Here is a 20,933-nt window from a genome sequence, read left to right as displayed (position 1 = left end):
CTTAAGCACAAGCATCCACAACCGATAAACAAATGCACCAGCTGCATCACGGCATGGGTCAAAAACTACAAGGAACGCCGAGGTTTTCGATGTTTTTCACACAGCCACAGGCATAGCGAAAAAGTTGGGCAGGTGGCAAGGGTTGCGCCCCCTGTCCCTTTAAAATCCAAGCCCATGCACAAATGTTGAAAATCAGCGGAATACAGCGCGATTTACAGGGCCGCAGGTTTCCACATCGATGTCTCCATTGTGTCACAACCCAGGCCAACAAAAAGATGGGAGACACCCATGTCATCTAGTCCAGCTGCGCCGCTGCAGCGAATGCTTTCGGCGTGTCACGACCAAGCACCACCGGTGAATTGCCGACGAGGCTCAATGAAATTTTACGGGCGAAATTCAATCGCAAGAATCTCTTCCTTAGCACATAAGCAGAACAAAACAAGTCTGTGCAACTATCGCTAGTATCACTAGTGACTATGAGCTTTAGCCCACGCTCTATAATCTACCCTCACTTGAAGACAAATATTGTGCGTGCTGAATGAGGTTGTAGTATACTTCTGCACCATTGCTCTCAGCGTTTAATAAAGACTGCTATGGATTGCTCCGGTGCTGACGATACGACTCAGGATTTCCACTAGCGGCCTTGACAGTCCTGGTAAATCTTTGGATAACCCTTATACAGAGTGTCCATTACAGGGTGTCGTATACACGATTGTGGTGTCTTCGAGAAGAGTGCCATCCTCTTGCCTGCCGCTTTGCTTTGCCCAGATCCCTCTACGCACCGTTTTCCTTTGGGACATTTGAAGAACCAAACCCACTAGGGGAGTCGCCCACAAAACGGACACGCGAGCTCAAGCCGTGAGGAAGGTCTTACGGCGGACAGTGGGTGCACTGACTGTGGTATTTTGCTACGGGAAAAGAATCCGCATGACAGGTTCGTTTAGACCTTAGCTCGATGCCTGGTGTCGATAATGACTGAAATTTTCGACTTAACAGACGCGGCACTTTTTTGAGTCACGCTTAAGTGTTAAACGGGCTTAGCCGGCCAGATATTTTCAAAAGTTTTTATTTTTCATTTTCAAGTATGGGTATAGGCTTAGATGGAAAGACTGGAAACTCTCGGAGAGGCTTCGAGAAATACAAAATGATGTTGCAAAGTTCAGGAGCTATCTCTAGTTGCGCTATCTTTCGTATATTATTGCGAATCTCGTGTTACATGTTGTCACAGTTAGCTATTTTGCACAGACTCTGGGTTGTCTTTCTCTTTGGTTCATTTCCTCAACCTTTCCCATAATTTACGATCAAAACGTTGGAAAATGTTAAAAGGGCACCTGGCGGCTGGGATGTAACGTGTCACTAACTGGAGGAGTATGCTGACCTTGCAGGTACGTGGAGTATGGGCCAAGCAAAACCCTACCGGCAAAGGCTCCAGCGCCCCGCGCAAATTCCTCCTGTGAAAACCCACTGTCCGAAGTGGATGCCAGCATATTATGCCGCTTGCGACTGTTCGCCTTCACAGCGCAGCTGCCAGCTGGCTGATGGCCAAATCAGCTGTTTATATCCTGATGGGATCCAAGTTGGGCAGTTCCCGGTGGCAGGCTTTACTCGACCACTTGGTCGATCATCCTGGTGCTACAAAATGTCTACCGCTGACTAATTCCACACATGTCAGGCCTGGCAAGATTAATTTTAAGAGGAATTGTCTTCGGATGACGCCACGACAGTTTTTGCTTGACGTCGGCCAAATTTTGTTGCAGGCCGCGTCGTGATATGGAAACTTTGTTCAAGAAGGAAAGCTTGACGTTGCTCTAATGTTTAAGAATGAGAGCGATCCGCTTCATATTCAAAGGATCCAATTTTTCAGACTGCGAAAGGCGGATAAATGGAAAGAAAATGACAACTCAGACACCAAGCGCTCTAAAGAGAACAAAGCGCGGACCACTTCAGATAAACTAGACTCATGCGAAACAAGCACGGCCAGGACGCAACAGCACACTACACTACAGGCCTATCAAAAGAAGCAGGCAGCGCATCCTGCTTCCTGCGACCATCAAGACATCCGAGAACCGCTGTCCGACTGGTCTGCCAACACTGGGATAGCTCAGATACCCTTCGCGGCAGTGTCATGGGAGTCGACAGGCCCGACCAGGGCGGAACCAGTTCTACGGAACAAGGACCTGAGCAGAATCAAAGTCCGAGGCATGTCCACATACTGCTGATCCCTCGAGAGAATCCCTCGTGAGAGTGCAATCCCTCGGAGAATCCCTCGTGAGAGCACAGTCCTTCGGAGAATCCCTCGTGAGAGTACAGTCCCTCGGAGAATCCCTCGTGAGAAAACAGTCCCTCGGAGAATCCCTCGTGAGAGTACAGTCCCTCGGAGAATCCCTCGTGAGAGAACAGTCCCTCGGAGAATCCCTCGTGAGAGTACAAGTCCCTCGGAGAATCCCTCGTGAGAGTACAGTCCCTCGGAGAATCCCTCGTGAGAGTACAGTCCCTCGGAGAATCACTCGGGAGAGTGCATTCCCTCGGAGAATCCCTCGTGAGAGTACAGTCCCTCGGAGAATCCCTCGTGAGAGTGCAGTCCCTCGGAGAATCCCTCGTGAGAGTGCAATCCCTCGGAGAATCCCTCATGACAGTGCAGCGGCTGTGACTCATGGGATGAAAAAGCTCAAAGCGATCATGTTCGCAAGGGTGTTAACTGCGCTCTAGCTGAATGGTATTCTGATAATTCTAGGGAAACACAAAACGGTTACTGGCTCTGAAATAGCAAGATCCACAATCAAGGACGTGTTCCGAATGAGGCGGGATCCTAAACTGACCAATAGACCCCGCCAGTGTTACGAATTTTGCGACTACCAAGGGACCACCGGGACAATCCCTACCAGACACTGCATTCAGTGATACGCAGAAAATTAGAACTGCATTTGTAATACGTTTAATTCTTGGCTAACTTCAAGAGGTAGCTAAAGAAGCCCAGACAGTCAAGAAAATCAAATGAGACTTCAAAAGCTGGGACGACTCACAACGAGCAGGACTACTCTGTGTAACGTGACATTTTAAAACAAAGTAAACGATTCGAAGTCACCGTAAGTGGTACCGTTTGGAAACCGTGGATTCTTAGGACAATTGAAAGTGCTTCAGTCGGCGCAGCCTCTCCTGGAGGCGCCTGGAGTCGGTCATTGTCCCCAACTGTCGAGGCCGAGCAGGCCTTTGATCGCTTACTTGACATTTGTCTGTTCTGAGCATCAGACGTTAGTCCGCATGTAGCTTTATTTTCGACCATTCTCCTCTCCCCCTCTCCCAGGCATTTACTTATGTGGGGTCTCAGGGCCATGCGCCTCTTCTAAAGAGGTGACGTGCAGTCAATATAAACAAGCAGTCAATATGATATGTTTTGCGCCAGTGTCGTTCAAACTGTCCTGTAGATGTGGAGAGTAGGTGACTTAATGCTCAGGGCTCGGAAAAAGTGGTGAACGACTCAAAGCTTGATAATGCTTTCCGAATATAATAAACTATGCTGCTCATATCTGCTCTCTGCTTCAAAGAGATCAATTAAGTTTAGCGTGATTATTGTTCATCAATTCTTCACTCAACTTTCATTGAACACCACGTTATGTACATTTTGAGGTCATCCTGAATAACGCTCCTTTCCCAAATCTCATTTGGAAACAAAACTTTAATTCCCTGGTGTGATCAGTGGGCGTAATAGTGAAAGTTACCTGAAAGATATACATGACTGCGTCCACAGCCGTCCGGGACGAGCATGCGGGGCTCTCCTTGCAAAGCATACTTCCTCTACAGTAGCCGTCCCAAACAGTTTGATACGTTGTTCCTGGGATGCCGTGCGGGTACTATTGACTCTGCCATGGTGTGTGGTAAGACATGTGTCGGAAGGAACATATACTTAAACTTGGAATACCTGTATCGTGCCAAAATGGTCATTCCTTCTTTAATCAATTTCCTCATGTATTAAACCTGACATCAGTCATTTAAGGGAGACGATCAGAGACTAATTTCACACATGGATGGGGTGTGCACATATGTACACATTATCGTCAATATAATGATAACGCAAGCGGAGACTTACAAACAACACAAAAGAACATCAGGAACCTGGCATGTTATGACGTAACGTTCCTCTCGCACTGTTCCAATGACGCGACGGCGTACGATTGCTGGCCAGGTTCGGTTGTTGCTTGATATACGAATAGAGTAGAGTGATAGCGTTCTGGCTTGGATGCAGACGTCGACCGCAATGTACACAAACAGACGGAGGCAGAAGCGCGTTCACCTGCCCAACATGCTGCCATCGAGGCTAAACCTGCCAGATTTACCACTGATGTCCTTCGCTCATGCCGTCATTGAGGCTAAACCTACCAGATTTGCCATTGATGTCCCTCGCTCATGCTGCCATCGAGGCTAAACCTACCAGATTTGCCATTGATGTCCCTCGCTCATGCTTGTCATCGGGGCTAAACCTACCAGATTTGCCATTGATGTCCCTCGCTCATGCTGTCATCGAGGCTAAACCTACCAGATTTGCCATTGATGTCCTTCGCTTTCAGACTGCGGCACTTGAGAATGGTCAGCGACAGTTGACTGTTGCTGGGGTGGTAGCACAGAGAGCACAGGATGTCGCCGCAGATGTTCTTGTCCAGCGGTTTCAACGCCTTCCAAAACGTTGGCTTCTCGTTGAAATCCACCTGTAGTGAAATGAACCGATTTCGTTATTGTTCCATCAGGACGAATTGGACACACCTTGAACATATTTTGGGATACGCAAATGAGGCTTCAGTGCGCATGGGGCATTGACGATGTATATTACACCAGTGACTGCAAGAATGAATGCGTCAACAATCCCATCAGTACGAGACCCAAGCTAATACGACCCCAGGTCATTCAAAAGCTCTCCACGAAACATTCATCGCCTACCAGATTCGCGTTTCATCTGACATAGTCGGACCACTCCAACGGGACGTCTCGCGCGGCACAGATGTCCCGGGGTAGATGGCTGCCGGCTGTCAGCGAGCGGCCGCAAACAGCATAGGTGACATGGTGCTGCCCTGCACCAGACGGCGGAGGCGGGACGGATCGCGGGTTTTCCGGCCGAACACGGTTCAGGCTGGCTCTGCGCAATCATGTGGCGAACCACTCAACCGGGCGGCCTCCGCCAGCGATAAAAACAGGTCATTGTTATGGGGGCTTTATGGCTCGCGACCGGACAAAAGGCGACGCCTTGCAACTTGGCTCCCGTTTATCTATTCAGCGATAGTTGGCGTCGTTCCGCTCTGGCCTTAGTGGAGGGGTGCGACACCACCAGGCCGCGACCTCGGAAGCCCTCCAGGCTCTGGGACCAAGCCAAACAACACGCCCAGACCTCCGTGACCTGGCCATACACCACATCAGGCCTTCACGACCCGGCCAGACACCACGTCAGGTCTGCGCGACCTGGCCAAACACCACGTCAGGCCTCAATGTCTCGGCCAAACACCACATCAGGTCTGCGCGATCTGGCCAAACACCTCAAGCCTCAACGTCTCGGCCAAACACCACATCAGGTCTGCGCAACCCGACCAAACACCATATCAGGTCTGCGCGAGCCGGCCGAACACCACATCAGACCTCTGTCTCGGCCAAATACCATACCAGACCCCGGCAACCTAGCCAAACACCGAGTCAGGCCTCGGCGACCCAGCCCAGGCCTCTGGGGCTCGGCCAAACACCACGTCAGGCAGTCACGGCCGTCTGTTTACGCGGCGGACGACATCGCAGGGCAAGGCGGCACGAGTGAGTGTCGATGTTCGTCATAGGCCGCCGCGGCGATGGCCGGGCGCTGAACCGATTCCAATCACGGCCGGTAGCGTGACCGACCCGTGTCGGCGGCCGGTCCGGCGAGCTGGCTCATCTACAAATGTACCCGCCGCCGACAGCGGCGCCAATCATCGCCAGACAGGTGGCCATTGGCACCCGATGCGCCGCAAAAGTTTCAGCAGGCTCAGGCGGTTTGAGAAGCGTCATAGCGGGGCAATATGTGTGGGTAGCTGGCTAGTTTGGGTAGTTGTGGGTGCGTATTTGTTGCTTCACTTAATCGAAACTCTCCATTTCTGACAGGTTGGGAGCTTGCCCCGCCGTGGACGCTGCGGCAGCCGCATCACACATCGGTAAGAGCGACTCACCTGACCCAGTGGGAGGTGTATTTCGCCTATCGAGTCGTCCCGCGAGAACCTGTCGTAGTCGTAGATGTGCAGGTGGAGCACGCGCGACTGCAGCTTGTGTACCGGGTAGCCTGGGGGCAGGAGGTCACGCGTCGGGCCCGGCAGGACGGCTCGCGGTCTGCCGCCGGACAAAGGTCACAGTGAAGCCGGCACGCCCCGCTCGTAGCGGCGATATAGTCATGACGGGCTGATGTAATAGCTTTCGTTTACCGTAACCCGGGATGAGAGGCGCGAGACGCGCAGTCCCGAAATGGCGTACGGTCCGTGACCCCTGAGAGAAGGGCTTGCAGTCATTCACTCGCTTTGCTGACAGAAAGCTAGATTGAATGACACCAGCAGGACCCATGCATCAGACGAAGCTGCAACTCGAAATAGATCGGCATCACTTGTGCTTAAAAGGATTGAGTAACGCGCAACTTCAGAGCCAGTGTTATGTTCATCCGGCGGAGCATTATTTATTACCGGAAAATCAGCCGATGCGTGCAGTAAAGATTTCGGGTCTGCTGCCGCTCGAGCGCCCAGCAAAATCGCAAAGTGTTGGACACACACGGTCCAACGCGACTGAGCGCGCGAACGCGCCGGTCAGCGTCTGGCGGTATTCACGGTAGCCCTGCGCCGCCGGCTCCCGCCACGGTGGGCGTCCGTTCGTGCCGGTAGGAGGTCGCCGCCGGAGGTACCAAACGAGGGGCGGACAGCGCTGGTCAGGCCTGCTCGCTCGCGGGGCGCCTGGCCGCCTCGGCGGACGGAGCGCGGTGGCGCTGATGGCGACCCACTCCCCAGGAAATGTCCCATAAACTAGGATGCTGATGGCGCGGTCATTCGGCCAGCGTCTTGGCTCGCGGCACGGCTCCCCCGGGCCGGCCGAGCTCGCGCGCCACGGCCACGGCGCAGCGGTCCGCGGCGGCGGCCCCCCGCCCTCTTCCCCTCCCGTCCCGTCCCCCTGTCTACGCATGACAATAGTCCAATCAGGGCGGGCGGCGCGGCCGGGTTGGCGGCGACGAGTCGGCGTGACCCGTCAGCCGTCGGCCGCCGGCTGGGTCGGGCCGGACAGCACCGCCTCCGCGCCAGAGCGGCGAGCTGCTGACACGGCTGCTGCACACATGGCCAAACACCGACACGGCCTGGGTGCCCACAGCGCCGACAAGCGACACAGGTACAAAGTGTCGTTAACTGACACGGTGCCTGCACTCACAGTCAAACACTAACACGGTGGAAGTATCCAAAGTGTCGACAACTGACACGGCTAAGGTACCCACAGTGTCGGCATCTGACAAAGATGCTGCACCCCAGTCAAACAATGACACGGCCGAAGTACCCACCGTGTCGACAACTGACACGGCTGATGTAAACACAGTTAACAACATACGGTTGCCGTACCCACAGTCAAACACTGGCGCAGTTGAGGCACCCACATTGTCGATGACCGAAAAAGTTTCTGTAGTCATAGTCAGAACAGACACGACAGACGTACCCACAACCAATAGCTGGCATGATTGAGGCACGCACAGTATCACAACCGTCACGGATGGCGTACCCGCAGTGAGCAATTGACACGGATGGCGTACCCACAGTGTCACAACCGTCACGGATGGCGCACCCGCAGTGAACAATTAACACGGATGGCGTACCCACAGTATCACAACCGTCACGGATGGCGTACCCGCAGTGAGCAATTGACACGGATGGCGTACCCACAGTGTCACAACCGTCACGGACGGCGTACCCGCAGTGAACAATTAACACGGATGGCGTACCCGCAGTGTCACAACCGTCACGGATGGCGTACCCGCAGTGAGCAATTGACACGGATGGCGTACCCACAGTGTTAAAACCGCCACGGATGGCTTACCCGCAGTGAACAATTGACACGGATGACGTACGCACAGTGAACAATTGACACGGGTGGAGTACCCGCAGTGAACAATTGACACGTATGGCGTGCCCGCAGTAAAAAAGCACACGGTTGCTGCACCGACGGTCAAACACCACCATGGCGGAGGCCGAGGTGCCCTTAGAATCAACAGTCGGCACGGCTGACGTACTCACAATCAACGACCAACGCAGCCGCTGTTACAGTCAGGAACCCGAGAACCGGACTGCTGCTGTGCCCAGTCAACATCCAACACCGCTGTCATGCTCCCGCACATAGCGGGGCAACTGATACAGCTGCAGTGCCCACATTCACTAACTGACACACTTGTGTTACGCACTCAGCAAATCCCACGCCCGCGTTGCCCAATCAACGGTCGGCACAACAGCCGTGACCACGCATACAAGCAAGACCACAACAAGGGCAGACTTGACAGCCAATTAATGCAACTCATTAGCATGCGGGAACCCGTTTATTCCCGAGGGAACACACAGAGAGCACGGCTTAGTCAAGGAGACCCGGCGAAGCCCCAGCCAGACCTGCGCTAATGCCTCGCTTGAGGGTACCCAGGTATTTCGTCTTGCTGGTCAGCCTAGCAATTGTGGAGCCAGGACACAACCCCAATTACTGCATCCGGTCTCACCCTCAAAATAGAAGGTCTCGTTCCAGCGAGGATGCAGCGTTCTCCGTTTAATCTTGGTCAGCAGCTTGTGCTTCTTGTCTGGCAGCAGGGTGACCTTGACGTACGGGTCGGACGTGCCTGACAGGTCCTTAGCCGGCAGCTCCTTCGCCTAGCGGACGAGAGCGACGGCGTTACAGACGGCTCGGCGGCGGCGCGCGTCCCCCTGACGTCCGCCCACACCGCCCCGGTGTCGGCCACGCGAGTGCTGTCGTCACAATAGCTCCCGACCCGATGAACACGCGAGAGTTGGTCAATAGGACTCGCCACACGGAGAGATAGGTATTATTCCGTCAGCGGCTAGGCGACACTAAAGAAGACGAATCGGCTCGCGGGAAGAGCGAAAGGAAGCTGGGACGTCGGTGTCACTGTTGCCAGGTGAGATAATCAGGCTTGATGTATCGGCGGTAAGGACGGCACGCTGTGTAAACAGGTCATTCAAAATGCCACGTCTATTCAAACCAACATTAGTTGGGAGCATCTGGTCACTTCTGAGTTCGAGAGTGAGGTACTCCCACGAAAATCACCCCCAGCGTTCGAGAGAGAATTAACTAACCATGCATGGGTATCGTAAGCATTATTGGCAATGCGGTATGAGCTCTTTGAGTTGCGCATATGCACTGACTCCTATGCACGCGTTTCCCATGAGAGAGAGGAATTCGCCCAAGAGGGAATACGAGGGTATCAGGATGGCAATTACAAAAAAGGCGATGTTGGCAAAAACGCTGCAACGCATCACATACCCTGAACCGAAAACGCATACATAAGAGCTAAAAACACGAGCAATGTTTCCACTTACATGGAGTGTTCGGGCATGAATGAGATATAGATAGTTTAATCCCGTATTTTCATGTGTGCTGCTCGAATGCAAGCTGAGCAGAGCACTTCCCCTGATCCACCAGCCGCATGTACGGTCCTGCCCAGAATGAGACGCGAGGATACGCACGCGTGTTCATTGGGGTTTGTAGCTTTGTTTGTATTGTCCATCAGTGTTTTATTGAACCGAGCTTTCAGAAGCTTCGCGCTTCACACTTCAGCCTGGTGCCGTGCGTCACATACCTTGGTGTCTGCGTGACGTGTAGTGATATATGGTGCTGTATTTGGGGAGACTCGTTAACTTTACATGCAGGTCGTAGCACATCGTGCAGAAGCTATCACTCCATAATGAGCGTATTGCAATGAGTGTATTGCAATGAGTGTATTGCATATCACAATAACGGATGTATCGCACCGATTACATGCTTAAATCATGCTGTTCTCATGGAACAGTACTTAAAGAATGTGTTCTACGAATTAGTTGATTCGTTTGGGCCCACCTTCCCCCTCGCGTGTATGGTAAATGTGCACGAATAGCATTAAACGTGATAAATATGGTTTGTTGCATGGCCATTATTCATTGCAGTGTTTTTTTTCTCTTTTGGTAAAAGATAAATGGCTTATGCATGACATGAGTATTCCGAAAGGTCCCTGCACTGAGAGCTTCTGTCTTTTCAGACACTTGGGATGAATTTACGAAAAAGGACTTGCAAAGAAACGCTGACGTTTCTCAGCGCTGCTCGCATAAAAGATCCACCGACTTTGGATTTCACAAAATATTTGCTTTCTGTGTGTCAGTTACAACACATGTAGACTATGAAATAACATTCGGCGGCGTCCGAGCCAAAAGAGCAAACATAAACGCATTGGACAGGCACATTTTAACATTTGGGGCGCGAAATTGTTGCCACATTTAAATGCAGTCTAATAAACACAAAGATTTTCAGGAATTTTTACAGCTACAAAGCAACAAACAAAAATACGCGACGGGTGCTCTGCATAAAGTCTTTTGAAAACAACGCTTCGTGGTCTAAACTGGCGTTTTCTTTTTTCAAATGCGATCGTGATGTGCGCAGTTTGTTTGCTGCGGCGAAGCTCTTAAGCATTGTCGGCAACTCAGTCAACACCCGTAATGGATATTTCCGTATTGGGAGCAAATGAGATCAACGAAGGCACTGGAAAGAAAATCAACTGGATTTTAGCTTCCGGACAGTGGCGCTGCCGTTTCGTTCGATTTTAAAACGGAGGCAGTAATTGCAAGCAATATGTAGAGACTTGGTGAGTCACATGTCCAAGATGACTGACATATTTATTTGAAATCAAAACGCCACTGTTGTGTGCAAACTGTTTCAATCCAACCACTGGAGCCTGGTGGATTTGGCGCTTTTGGCGCCGTAGGTGGACACATGCCGATACTACTAAACATATGCCAATCATTGCTAACCAAGATCATAAGAGCCCCGTAGGTGCCGTTTAACGAATTTTATGTTCTCTGGATTTTAACACGCTTCCGGGTGGCCGGGTGGATACCTGTCGCTCGGGTCAGGGGGTCAATTTGATTTTCCTTGGGATTGCAAGAACTAGAAGAGCCAGAAACACCAAATACATAGCGTATTTTGTCGTAGACGTGAACTCATCTGGGTCAAAGTTTGAGGTTCCTAGGTTGTGACCTTCGGGTCAAATAAGGTCAAAACAGGTAAAACTCTAAGGGCTGGTGTCCAAAAGCTTCCAGAACCTTAATAAGTGTTCTGAGCAAGAGTTCACATGATCATTACAGGTCAGTGACATTTTTGGCCTTTTTAAGGTCATGGTGCCAAAGTCATACAATGCTGCGTTGAGTTTTGCATTTGAACAAGTGAAAAAGATAACGATAGGCAGCACCTGAGCCATTTTGGGGTAATGGCCTATTGTGACCCTTACGAAGTCCATGGAAGATGTATAATACGGCTCCTGTTATAAATAAATTCGAAATGAGCACCAAAAACCAACTCAAACGGCAAGTCCTAGGACAATAAAAAACAGTTTGATTTTGACCTTGGTCTGGCCGTCATACCTGATCCTAGCCCATTGAAATTCGTTGTTCATTCAATTATTGTGTTACCAAAGAAAGTATCTCAGAAATGGATAGTTTCGTCTAACACTCCGTTGTTGCGTCAGATTGAACGATTACGTAGAAATTGATTTCGCTGAATCCATGGCCTGACTTTGACCTGCCGTAGGTCAGCAACCTTACAAGGTACACCTAAATATTTGATACAGCTTTAATTTCCACAGCTATGCAAAGTTTGCCGCGGCTGCGCCACGCCGTTCGAAGACCATTCCGGAAAAAACTTTCGGGGGTGGATTTGACCCCCACCCGAGCACGTGTTAAAGGCATGGACGGTGTTTGAGCTCCACATGAAGCTCCACAGCTCCACATGAAAATTCCAGATTCTGTAACGAACCCTGTTCAATATGTCCAGCGTTTTGCACACAAGGCCTTCTTTGGAAGTAAAAATTTTAGGGGGCAGCGATGTTTAAGCCTGTCCCCTTTGCTCGAAATGATTTAACAAGCGTTCGAGTGGGACTGACCTTGCAAAGGTTTTTACCAAATAATTTTCGAACGACGAAGTATAGCCGCGCCAAATTTTGCACGGTGGTATACAATTAAACAGTCAATCTTTTGATTTAACAGAATTAGATAAATCTTGCAAGGTTGCTGACCCAAGACAGGTCGAATCAGATCATGGCTGTCAGCGGGAGCAATTTCTAGTAAACCACTCAATCTGATACGACAACGGAGTGTTAGACGAAGCCATACCTCTTTGAAATAGTTTCCTAGGCATTAAAACAAGTGATTGTAGGATTACAGCGAATTCTATTTACCTGGAGTCAAGTATGAAGAAGTATAAAGGTAAAACCAAGTTCGAAACCAGCCTGTTTTTACTGGAATGCTCGCTTTATGAGGTAGTTTTTGATGTTCATGTCGAAATTCTTGATGACAGAGACCGCAACAGACAGCTTCCATGATTCTTTTAAAAGCAAAAGTACGTTACTGACCTAAAACGACCCAGATCAGCCCTTTGCTTCCATGAACGAACCACCTAGCGCAATCCCCAACGCTTATTCGAAAGTTTAATAGTAAAACACAATTTAATGAGGTTTTGGTTACTGATGTACCCTCGAGAGATAGCAGTCGAGGAAAGGTGCATTTCCACGGGTTCGATGAGGGCAACTGTGCCTTCGCAGTTGGAAAAATAACCTCACGCAACATAACCTCGCTCACCGCTCGCTAGCCAACAACAGATCTGGACTGGACCCTGATACGCCTGGCGCATTCGGTCGACCGGCGCCTCAGGTGCGGGCCTCGCGACGCCGAGCGACGGCCCGACGGCTGCCGGCACGTCCCAGCAGGCCAGCCGGGCAGGAGCACATCAGTCACCATGACCTTCTAAAAGTCAAACAAGGTCACTGAAGTAATATGAACGCCAGTGACCTTTCGCTTAGAGCAGGTATCTAAGTTCAAGACCGTTGCATGAGGAGTTCTGGGGCTCTTAGGACACCACTCTGGAGCTTGACCTGGATTGACCTTACATTACCCGAAGGTCACGACCATCGGGCCATACATTTTGTACAAGCGAGTTCAAATACAGATCAACTCATCCTGTGAATTTGGTGCTTCTATCTCTCTTGCTGTTTGAGACCTCGGAGGAGGGGTGGGGGGGGGGGGGGAGGGTCAAACCGACCGTCACCAGAGCGAAGGATATTGAACCGGCCACCAAGGTGCGTGTTAAAAATGCAGAGGACGTACGACCACTTTTATCCCAATGAATCTCCCGTCCAGACGTGTCTTTACCCCAGCAGAGGAATTGGTTTTAGCCCAAGACCCTCAGAGAAAATTAAAGCACTGCGGAAGCCCCTTCAAATCGTTGCCTGGCCTCATCGACATAAACAAAGCGGAAAGGCCGTTCTTACAGTAATTTTGCCAGGAATGCAAAAATACGAGACTGGACGGCATTCACGGTTTGCCATTTACGACGCCAAGCGTAGGCTCCCTGAATGCGCTGAAAGTGGGAATCCAACATGGCGGCGTCTAGGATTACCGAAAGGTGCCGCAAGCCCTCGTGGCGTGTTTCTTTGTTAAAAATATGGATTTTTAGCCCGTTTTTACCACATAGTGACTTTGGCTGCATACAAGGATATGCCGTCAATCTCTTCTACTTATTGGAGGATGGGGTACATGGGGGACATGTATGATGGGGTAAGCGTTTGTAGGTGAAAGTATGTGTGCGTGCGTGCGAGGGTTGTGTGCTTTAATAGACACATGCCGTGGGCATTGGGGGGAGTGTGCATGTGACACTTGAGTTACACCCTCTCCGCGAAGGTGGACTTGCAATGAATGCCTAGCGCACGCAATTTGCTCCCAGTACCTTAGCACGGATTCTCAGCCAATGCCCCAACGACGTGGTTAGTCTTGCTATTGTTTGGAGGCTTGTCGGTAAATAACCTGTTCTGCTAGCTTGCTGACGGATTGCAACACAAAAAGAAGAAAAATAAACTGCAGCGAGTGGTGAGACACAGCGTAACGCTGTCACTGTTTAAGTTTTAATACGCTCTATGACAGCGGTCGGGTCACATGGACACCAAGTGCACTTCATGCTTTAATGGGTGGAGGTCCCGAAAATACTCGGGGGGAGGGGGGAGTATCGGGGGGGGGGGGGCGGTCGTCGTATTGGGGGAGGTCTTACCTCTGCCCCCCCCCCGCGGCAAATCACGCGATGTGATGAATGGATGCGCTGTTTTGAGATAAACTGCTCTCTGCGAGACAATGAGTGTCAGCTGTGCCATGTGGAGTGATGACATGGCTGATGCCACTACTGTTAGCCAATGTATTAGAGGGCAAAATATCGAATGGATACTGATCCCGTAGAGGAACATCGAATGCAGATGATCGAAATGCGAAACAGGGATGAGTATTGAAATGAGAAACCCGCCGGCTCGCCGGCAGGCGGGATACTGCGTGCAAATACGCCAGCTGAATGTTTTGTAATTATTCGGACCTTCTATTACACGGTCCCTGAGAGGGACGGAGTCAAATGGACTGAGTCCCTTCCATCTAGTTCTCGACCAGCTTAACTCGAACAACCTTTTGGTCATCACAGGGCCAAGGCATTGTGTGTTGAGCTCAGGCCATCCCATGTTTTACAAATAATTGTTGATGCTTATCTACCTCTTTTCACGGCTTTACTTACATTAATTTGTGTGCTGAAAAAGCACGCGATGACTATGATAACGGTGTAGCAATGTGTGCTACAAACCAAGCGCTTTGAAAGAGAACGTCAAAACGGAAGGGCTATTGCCAAATGTCGGAGGGCAAGGTGAGCCGACCACCATGGCGCTCTGGCAGGTTTGCCTGAACGGACCAGCGCGGTGCGTGTTGGTCATGCTGCTAATGAGCTGGCAGTGTGACACGTGTTGACCTGGTTAATTATGACCTGGCAGTGTAGTGCACGCTGACTGTTCTGCCTAGTACGCGCTGGCTGGCTGGCTGTGAGCCGACATGGCCGCGTGCGGTCGCCTCCACTTACCTGAATGATACGCAACACCAATGTGCTGTTCTGGTAGTCATACTCTAGACTGAACTGGATTTGGCCGATGTTCTCGGAGGGCTCCGAGTTGTCGATGTACATGTCCAGCAGGGAAACGGACCGGTTCTGCCAAAAGGCCGCCTGCGGAAAACGTGGCATGACATGGCGTGCTACGACTACGTATCCACACTGACCGCGCCCAAGTTCTGCGCGAAACAATGCTGGAATGATTGAGAGGCCGAAGGAACGCGATGCCGCCATATATTCGCGCCGCAAAGTACGTCCAGGAACATAAGTGTTCGGGCCATGGTCCTGTCTAATAACTGAACATTGTCCGCCCGAGAGAGGTCCACCGCAGTCGCGACCGGAGCGGCGCGAGGCGGTACGAACCGGATGGGTACCAGCCCGCCGCCGGGGCGGCTCGGCCGACGCTCACGTTCGGGTGCGGCGGCAGCTTGCCGGCCGTGTCCTGGCGCACCATCTGGCCCGGCCTGCCCGTTGGCGACGAGCAGTTGCTGGTGGCCTCGTCGCCGTCGCATTTGACGCTGGTGGACGAGGTGGCCGCCGAGGACATGGTGAGGCCGGCGCTCCTACGGGAGCAGCACACACGCCCGTCTCTAGCGCAGTCGGTGCGAGCGCCGACGGGTCGGCGCGCCGCCGGCCACGACACCAGCACCGCGCCCGACACCGGCAGCTAACGGGGCACCGCCGACACACGCCACGTGCCAGACGCGCCGCACGTCTGTACAGCCGGCTGGGGTGGACAGGTGGGGCCGGGAGACGGCCGCGGACAGCGGTCGACAGGTCGGACCAAGGACCGGCCGGCGGTCAGCAGTCGACAGGTCGGACCAAGAACCGGCCAGCGGTCAGTGGTGGACAGGTAGGACCGAGAAGCGACCAGCGGTCAGTGGTCGACAGGTCGGACCGAGAAGCGACCAGCGGCCAGCGGTCGACAGGTCAGACCAAGAAGCGGCCAGCGGTCAGCGATCGACATGTGGGACCGAGAGGCGGCCGCGGCCGGCCTCCTCGTCACTGCCGTCCGCGGACCTCGGCGCCGCTGATGGCGCCACCTAGCGGTGCAAGTTTAGCGTGTGCATCCACAACAGGTGGGAAAGGCTGCGTGCCGGCAGTCATGACTGGTTAGCGGTCAGCAAGCGCCGCGCTGGTCGCCGGCAGTATTGATTATGCCGGCACCTAACGCGATAGCATGCGTTAAGTAAACAACTCGCCACACAGGCAGCACATGTGACCGCCTCGCGGCAGAACAGCAAAGCACACATGTCCTAAGCGCACACAAACTCAACAGGTGCTCACTGCGCGCTCCTCCTTTTTACACACAAGGCTAAGCACACAGGCAGCAGACTCGCACTCGGGGAAAGGTGGCACGGGCGCAGGGAACCGTCCCGGGGGGCCGCTGGTCTGCCGCGACCGTCCTGTCCAGTGCCCCTCCCCTCCCCCACTCGCCACGATCGATATGGCCGCAAACCGGGATCGCCAGCCCCTGAGCGCCTTCGTATCGACGGCATTCCATAATTGGAAAGCTGGCCGCGGGCAGTATCGACCCCGGCATGGCTTCAGATACGTTACGTCGCGAGCGGCGGGCGTGTGTAAAGCGCCGCCCGTCGCTGGCGAGCCCGGCCTCGAGCGTCGCCCGGCGGCCGGCCGCGGCCCGACGACGGCGATGCGTCGAGAGCTACGGCCAGCCTCACAGCAACCGGCACATGGCGGGACGGGTCCCGGGCCTCTGCGACAGCCGCCGACTGCGTCCGCTGCTGAGTGGCGTCAGCGGGCCGAGTCACGCCGAGCACCGCCGCCCGGGGAGGGCAGGAGACAGGAGGGGGCCATCGCCACAGCTCCCAGATCACACATGCGGAGGACGCCGCCCAGGGAGGAGGTCGGAGGACAGGGGCTGGGGCGTCGCCACAGCTCCCAGATCACACATGCGGAGGACGCCGCCCAGGGAGGGGTGTTGGGGGACAGGGGCTGGGGCGTCCACAGCTCCGATCACATGCGGAGGACGCCGCCCAGGGAGGGGTCGGAGGACAGGGGCTGGGGCGTCGCCACAGCTCCCAGATCACACATGCGGAGGACGCCGCCCAGGGAGGGGTGTCGGGGGACAGGGGCTGGGGCGTCGCCACAGCTCCCAGGCCACACATGCGACGGACGCCGCCCAGGGAGGGGTGTCGGGGGACAGGGGCTGGGGCGTCGCCACAGCTCCCAGGCCACACATGCGGAGGACACCGTTGCGTGCACATGTCACCCATCACCATTCACAGTCCAGCCGGCGCCGAGCGAAGCGCCTAATGCAACAGCTGACATTGATGGTCACGATAAAGTCAGATCGAGACCGAGAGCTTTTCTGTCGCTGCTAGCACATGGCAAATCACCTATCGCACTGCTATCACACATCAACCTACTGGCGACGCTACGCTGAGGTCCCGGATCCGTCAGAAGTGCACAAAGCGCGCCAAGTCGCTGTCCGGTATCAGCAAGTATTCAAACTTACCCGCGATGCTCGTGACAAGAAACTGCAAACATTCACCTACACATGGACAATGGCGGCTAACACCAGCTGTTGCAAGCCGTTGGACATGGAAAGCAAACCAACAAAGCAACACTGCATACATCCAAAGGTGACATTACTCACTCTAAATGTGCCCTAGGGTGAGGACAAGAAGAGAGTGGCGTTAATGGTAACACTGGGAACAGTATGTAGCAGTAATATGCATCTTGCTGAAAATGTTAGTTGAGCATACAGTGGCATTGGTGCATTGTCATCACAAAGTGCAACTGAGTTCGGTACAAAGGTCCTAATGACACAGCGACGGATCATGCCGATGACATGAAATCTCAGACTGTCAGACTTACTGTTCCGATTATGAGTTAAACTGCCCGCCAACTCTTATAGAAAGCTCATACAGGAGTGAGGAATGACTATTGATTTGCATGTGCATTGAGGTGCATTTATTGTAAATACCTAAACAGACGTACCGACAACTTATGCGACACGGGACTTTTTCAAACTGAATGGCTTTCATGCAGTACCATTGGGCAATATTCAACTTCCCAAAAAGTATTCAACTGCTTATGCAAGCGCCACTTTCTGTTAACACGTTTATTTCTTAGAACTAACGGCATTATTATGCGTCATAGTTTGGAATTTGGTGGTTCACGGGCTACTGATACTGTAGAAGATAAGCCTCAGTAAATAACTAGACCGTTGCAAGCAAAATTAATTTAATTTCTGTGTAAGGCCAACCGGACGAAATTAAGGATTTGTTTGCGAAAGACGGCACGATGAAGAAATCGCTCCAATAACCATCACACGTTCTGACAAGGTTGGTGCTTAATTTTAACCGCATCTCAGATTGCTATCTATATTAGAGTTCGTCGGGATATTTAGAGTCGGAAGAGCGCAAACATGTCTACGCGATCCGGCAGACCAACTACTCGCACAGCGCCGGACTGTAGCTCACTGTGAACACATTCTGCGCACGGATTATACGCGACCGCATTGACCGCGGGTATTCAGTGACGATTTTCTGGTAAAGCCTTTCGAAATTGGAAGTCCAAACGCAATTTGATGCATATTTTCTAAACCTAAGGTTCAAGTGCATGCCAAATGCATGACATGTGCAATGTGCAGTGTGCGTTGGGTTTAGACATGCTGGCAAAATATAGACAGCATACAGATAATGCACTTATACGCTGCATGTCTAATCGCTCACCAGAGACTTGATTGGGCACGCATGAGGCACATTGGACGCAGAACTTGGCCACTCGGTAGCACAATACATTGATTTTTGCGTTCAGCACTGTATAACACGTCCAGAGCTTTCAAAAAAAAAACACGGCTTGAAGGGGCTCAGCGTCAAAAATGTCAAAAATAACATCTTAGAGAAGACATTTATATAAATTTCCTCAGGCTCAAAACAATAAAATGATCGAGGTAACACGAGCGAAAATAATTTGGCTAGGCTGCTTCCAATTTTAGAACGTAATTACGCGTTGACGTAACAGCCAGCCGATGCAAAAATAGCATCGACCAATACTTTCACATCAACACTCAGATCCAGCATCCTTTCCTAGCCACATCCCATATTTCTCAAGCGGTTTCAGCTACTACGCTGTTATGTCTACGTAAGTCCATTTAAAATAGCCGATGTCAAAGCTGACGCCCAAGCCAACCTCCCAGTTTGCAAAAACTACGGCTCATGTTGCAAATTTCATTGACATGAACATCACAGCAAACTACCTCGGCGACCGTGGTACCTCGATGTGAGCTCGCTGTTCCATTCTGCGGCATCTGAGTCTGTGTCACGGCATTCCGGCGCCGCCCCGCCAGGTCTCGAGCCCACTTCGGCCGGCATGGCTGGGGGGGGGGGGGGGGCAACAGAGTGGCGCACAGGTACTTGCTGGCTGGACCGAGCGCTGCGCGCCACTTCTTCGCCGCAACTGAGGCCTCGTTTTTCTAGCCCACCCCGCGTCCTGCGTTGGTCGAGAATTCTTGCTCTGATTTTGCGAGGGACGTCGTTTCGTGTTTGAATCTGGTTGTAAAGCCGGCATTAGTAGTGAAACCGTACTGTAACGTCAATAAACGAGCAACAAACAAGCAAACAAATCCCGGCCGACACAGCCTAGAGCGGAACACGCTCAGGCTGCTCTCTCGAGGCCTCCGTTTTGGCCCCGCTCCAGAGGAAGACACGCTCCCGCTACTCTCCGAGCATTGGCATCGGCCCCGCTCCAGAGCGGAACCCCGGCTCCGAAAGGCGACTCTCTCTCTCTCTCTCTCTCTCTCTCTCTCTCTCTCTCTCTCTCTCTCTCTCTCTCTCTCTCTCTCTCTCTCTCTCTCTCTCTCTCTCTCTCTCTCTCTCTCTCTCTCTCTCTCTCTCTTCTTTCTCTCTCTCTCTTCCCTCTCTCTCCCCCCCTCTCTCTCTCTCTCTCTCTCTCTCTCTCTCTCTCTCTCTCTCTCTCTCTCTCTCTCTCTCTCTCTCTCTCTCTCTCTCTCTCTCGATGTTCTCTGGCTCTGGCTGCAGTGCACAACAGTACCATATGACTTTACTGGGGCCGTGGCGGCCAGGAGTGTTGGGCGCAGTCTCACTGAGCCAGCCGACCGACTATTATTGGGTAACCGATATGTTTGTGACATCTTGGTCGCTTCTATGACTGGTGGGGGTAATGACCATCAACTTGGTTGTTAAAGAGTTCGGTCTCTGCTGGAGGCGCAGATTAACATTACTCATACATCACGAAGCGCATAAGCAAGCATAGAGTACTTATAACATAACGCATCTAGTCTCCAACTAGGCCAAGCCGACTTCAGGAAGACAATATTCTGATGAGGTCGTGAGCACCATTTCATGATTTTCGGTACAAGAGTGCAAAAAATTAGCATCATTGCGTGCCAAGTGACCGTCTGTTGCCGGACTCGGTCGTCCGTGGATGACCACGAAAAAGGTTGCCTTCTTCCGGGTCGCACCGCATGACGCGGCACCCAGTTCAACACAGACGGCTCGACACACACGACGCGGTGGGACCGGACGCCAGCCGCCGCTCGCTGCCGGGCGCCGATTCAGAAGCGTCGCGCCCCGCGACCGGGCCTGTTCAGACAGCACCATTATGCTAATGGCCGGCGCGAGGTCCCTGCCGACGGCGCGTGTCGGTCTCTGAAGTCACAGTCATGCCCCGGCGGAAGTGATGGCCGTGCGCAGACTACCGCACCGCCGCGGGCAGGTCGGTCATGAGGTCGGCCTGTCAGCGAGCCGGACGGCAGGTTCGCGATCAAG

At 52.6% G+C, this 20,933-nt stretch overlaps 1 protein-coding gene across 3 annotated transcripts in view; it reads right to left on the bottom strand.

The window, feature by feature from the left end:
- Positions 1-20,933, bottom strand: part of Syt7 (Synaptotagmin 7) — a gene marked incomplete at its 3' end in the record, with an annotated part of 71,213 nt that overhangs the window by 19,479 nt on the left and 30,801 nt on the right. The window contains 6 exon segments of one of the 3 annotated variants that reach the window (XM_037214984.1): positions 4,535-4,703; positions 6,177-6,286; positions 8,729-8,876; positions 15,148-15,288; positions 15,584-15,737; positions 17,795-17,806. In XM_037214984.1, coding sequence (XP_037070879.1) covers positions 4,535-4,703; positions 6,177-6,286; positions 8,729-8,876; positions 15,148-15,288; positions 15,584-15,737; positions 17,795-17,806 — 734 coding nt within the window. 3 annotated transcript variants of the gene reach the window in all.

The sequence above is a fragment of the Pollicipes pollicipes genome, unplaced genomic scaffold, assembly GCF_011947565.3.
Source record: "Pollicipes pollicipes isolate AB1234 unplaced genomic scaffold, Ppol_2.1 Scaffold_3447;HRSCAF=4054_pilon_pilon_pilon, whole genome shotgun sequence".
Lineage (NCBI taxonomy): Eukaryota > Metazoa > Arthropoda > Thecostraca > Pollicipedomorpha > Pollicipedidae > Pollicipes > Pollicipes pollicipes.
The sequence above is the reverse complement of the archived record's forward strand: the minus strand, read 5'-3'. Positions and strand labels throughout refer to the sequence as shown.